The 4353-nt window shown below is 30.2% G+C and overlaps 1 protein-coding gene across 1 annotated transcript in view; it reads left to right on the forward strand.

Annotated features, from left to right (window-relative positions):
- Window positions 1-608: 608 nt before the first annotated feature.
- The window catches only part of LOC106466869 (mediator of RNA polymerase II transcription subunit 27-like), a gene marked incomplete at its 5' end in the record, with an annotated part of 9499 nt that continues 5754 nt past the window's right edge, over window positions 609-4353 (forward strand). The window contains 3 exons of the mRNA XM_013927172.2: window positions 609-716; window positions 2206-2247; window positions 3601-3678. Of these exons, the coding sequence (XP_013782626.1) occupies window positions 609-716; window positions 2206-2247; window positions 3601-3678 (228 nt within the window). The remainder of the gene's footprint in view (window positions 717-2205; window positions 2248-3600; window positions 3679-4353) is intronic.

The raw sequence follows: 4353 nt of genomic DNA on the forward strand, positions 1-4353 counted from the left end.
TTCAGTGTATTTATTTTGCCTTATCAAGAATGAACCTTTGTTGAAATGCTAGTGCTCATGGGGATTGCTGTGCATGGCAGTGGTAGGAAATAATAACTCTTTGTTGTGCAGAGAGGTGAATATCTATCTGAAATATATTTTCCTTCTTGTGTTAACAAAAAAATGCTTCAAGGAAGCTTGAGAGAACAAATGTTACAAAGCAGTGTTAAGAGAACTAAAGTTTTAACTGTATATAAAACCACAGAAAAAAGAATATTCCAGCACTGGTATTAGTGTTGAGCTTCTGTTATATTGACAGATTATATGCAAAATTCAACAAGCAGAAAGAGAGTTGTACGTCTTGCACATGAGAGATGTGTAGTCTTCTTTGCTCCCATTAAAACATATAGAGTTCTTCAGTGTGTGCAATTGTGGTACATTTATATTGCCTAAGCTTGGATAATCTTTAGGTTTGAGGTAGAACATTATATGCATTTGTCGTTTTTTGATTTAGTGAAAAAAATAAATGTTTGGAAAAATATTATTATAGGGCACCATTTTTAGATCAGACAAAATGTTGAAATAATTTAATGTACATAAATTCATTTATTTCTTTTATTTTATTTTAGATTACTCTTGCAAGAACTCTTAAAGCTTTAGTGTTGCTTAGAGGACTTGTTATTGAATGGGTGGTGGTCAAAGGATTTAATGAAGACTTCTGTAAAGAAGATGAGAAGGTATGTGAGAAACATAACCCAACCAATGTTTGTTTTAGAATAATACTGATTTTTTGTGTTCGTTTTACTCTAATGTCACATCATTAAGAATGTTTTTTCTTGCAATTAATATATATATGTTTCTTAACTTTTACCTGCCATTTCCCATGAGGCATTATATTCTTGTTATTTTCAATACATCCAGGCCAAAAAGCATCTAGACTTATAAAAAGGTATAATTGGCAAATTTAAGCCATATACATATATATATATGTGCTGAAGAATAAAATCTGAAGGTAGTTATTGTGTCAAAAAACAACAACTTATTTCTTTATGTAATACTAATCTTATAATAATGTTTCCTATTTGGGTATCTTAGAAGTCTATTTTTTTAATGTTTTAGCAAGTGATACTTAAGTGGGACACCTAACTTTCAGTAAATACTTCCATTATCTTCAATTTTTCACAAATATTTCTAAAAAAAGACTTTTTTTTGGTACTTTAACTACTGAAAAATGTTAGTAATACTTGAGTAGATTCATGTAATAAGCCTGAAAAAAGTATTCCTTATTTGAAAAACAGAGCTGAAACAGACCATACAACATGACATTAATTGGTGTATTATTAAAGATGAAACAAGTTATATATGTTACTTTGGTTCTAAATGTATTTTATTGTGTATATATAGTTGGCAATAGTTTTAAAAGTCAAAAGTACACAGCAGAACATTTCTGTAATTATTTTGATAGATAAAAGTATTGAATTTTAAATGCCAAGATTATAATGGTTTGTAATTGATAGAGAACAAATGGCTTAGGCCTAAAGACTTTAAAGAAATGTGTGTGTGTGTGTGCATAACTGCGGAAGTATGTAGGCAAAACAAAAGATATGTTTTTAAAATTTCAGGACTTATTATTCTTTTTTACACTGATTTGAGAAGGAGTCCTTTATAAGTAAGTTTTCCTACTGTTAAGCACTTAGGCATACTAAGTTGCATTACCTTTCTTTGTGATACGTTTTTAATTCATGCACTTACTGAGTGTAAAGATAAGAAAGGTAAAGCTAGGAGCATAGAATAGCATTGTTTACTCATTGTTCTGAACTGCTGCACAGTCATCTCAAATTTATGGATCATAAACTCTCAAACTTTCATATTTAAGTTGCTACACTTAATGTTAAAAGCTGTGCCAATTTGCTGGAAAACTGAATGAACTTAGTTATATCAATGCTACATGTAGAAATGTGATTGTGTTCTTGATTAGTATCATCAATGATCAGTTTCACTGTGCATTGAATTTTGTTTTATAAACTAGTTTTATAAATCTGTGATCATAATAATGTGTCATTAAAAGTGCATTAATAAATGTACCAAAGAGTAATTAGTAAAGTGTTTATGAAAATACTGTAACCTGTGAACTTCTTGTCTGCATTTATCTGTAACATAAATAAAATATCATAAGTTATTCAGAGACTTTGTTTTTGTAATTCTGTACATGTATTTCACTTGTAGCTGGATATGTGGTCAGGATCTCGCTATAAAGTGTTTCAAAAGGTAAGTTGTGAGTTCTGTTATTTCATGTAATTCTCAATTGGTATCAAGTCAGTTTTGTAAATATATCTTACACTTGTGACACCTAATTATTAAGTTGTATATGAAATAAGAATGGACTTTTAGAAGCATAAGGCGACAAGTAATAGTCATTATAAGAAACAGTTGTTGTGGTTGAAATACATTTAGCAACACCTTTTATTGGTATACATTTAGGTGTTTTCTGTAAAGAAATCCTGGCAATCTTGAATTCATCATAATTTATTTTTACTTAGTCATGAGGGTGTGAGATGGCACTGTGGTAGAGTTCTGGACTTCAATCCTGGTGAGCCTGGTTTAAATCCTTGACTTACCACAAGATATTTTTTGCTCTTTAAGCTGTGAGTGCATTATAATAGTAACAGCCAATTCCTTAGTGTGGGTGGTAGGGTGTTGTTGACTGGTTGCCTTTGCTGTGGTCAGTAGTTCAAAAGTATGGATGACAGCAGAGAGCCTTAGTAGTTTGGCCATAAACACAAATACTTTGACATGAAAACTCTTGAAAATTATTTTTGCATGAAGTCATGGAAAATTTTTAAAGACATGACTGTACTCTGCGTATAACATGGCTTTGAGTTCAGTATTCCAAAAAATAAGGTTGGCTTCCAGTCAAAAACCCATTATTAACTACTGCACTTTAATGTTCTTCATTCGTGGAATATTCTACTTATTTATTATGTTTACACTATAAACTATTCTATTCACTTAAAAAAAGCTTTTCTTTTTTTTTGCAAGGTCACTAGAAGTTAGAAAGAAGTGAAAAACCATGAAATATTTGGATTGGAGTCCAGTAAACACCCAATTTATTTAAATGTAGAGATGATTTGTTTTCAGAAATCTTAGTATTTTTAAAAAGGACTTGTTGATTTTTGATTATTAGACTACATTTAAGTACATTTTCAATATTTTTATTTCTATGTGAATATAATTGAGTAACTGATAAGAAAGGAAATTTTGGTTAATGTATGGAGCTGAAGTATATATATACTGATTATAGTATTTTGGCACTTGTGTATAAAGTTAAAATCATAAGTAATATTCAATGTTAAACTGGTACACAATTAAAAACATTTTATTTAGGCCTATCTATGGCCTTCAAAAAGTTGACGACTCTACATGATTCAACGTTACAACGTCATCCTCAGGAGTGATGTTCAGTTTCAATTCATATAAATGGTGAAATCACATTTTGGACTATTAAAATCAAGTTTAGTGATTTTTTTAAAGTTATTTTGCTGTAAGGTTCCTGTTTAGTATAAGGTCTGCTTACTTTGATTCAGAGTATTGAAAAAAAATGTAACATTATTTTTTTCTCAGGTTACAGATCATGCAAATGCAGCAATGCTCCATTTCTATTCTCCACTGATGCCAGATAGGGCACTCAAGTCTTTTGTTGTAAGATTCATTTAGATATCTACTTACAAAGAAGTCTGTGTATTATAAGTTGTACTTGCAATATATGTGTAATAAACTTATATCAACTATTTCATACATATTTCAGAAAGTTACAATATTTGAAAGAATTCTCAATGACTTTTAAGAGCTTTTCCTTAAAAATTTATAATATTGTACTTTAAGAGATCAACTTGATTAATAAGTTGATGTTATTTGGTAAAGACGTTAGTTATTTCAATCATCATGATCTTGCTGTCTCATTTATATTGTGATATATGCACATCATTAATGGAAGAGCAGCATCTTTTAGTTGTATCAGACTATAATTGTATGATTCAATAATAATGTATTATTTCCTGATTGCAATGAAAAAGGCTATTTTTGCATTTGACTGACTATTAATCAAAGTACTACTGCAAGCAAATAAAAATTCTATCAAAAACAACTTTGTTATTTCTCCTAAATGTACAGTAGTGGAAATAATTGTGAAAGCACAAGTAATACATGCTCAGCAGTGGAAATAATTGTGGAAGCACAAGTGATATGTGTACAGCAGTGGAAATAATTGTGGAAGCACAAGTGATACACATACAGCAGTGCAAGTAACTGTGGAAGCACAAGTGATACACGAACAGCAGTGCAAATAATTGTGGAAGCACAAGTGATACATGAACA

Source organism: Limulus polyphemus, unplaced genomic scaffold (assembly GCF_000517525.1).
Source record: "Limulus polyphemus unplaced genomic scaffold, Limulus_polyphemus-2.1.2 Scaffold2406, whole genome shotgun sequence".
Taxonomy (NCBI): domain Eukaryota; kingdom Metazoa; phylum Arthropoda; class Merostomata; order Xiphosura; family Limulidae; genus Limulus; species Limulus polyphemus.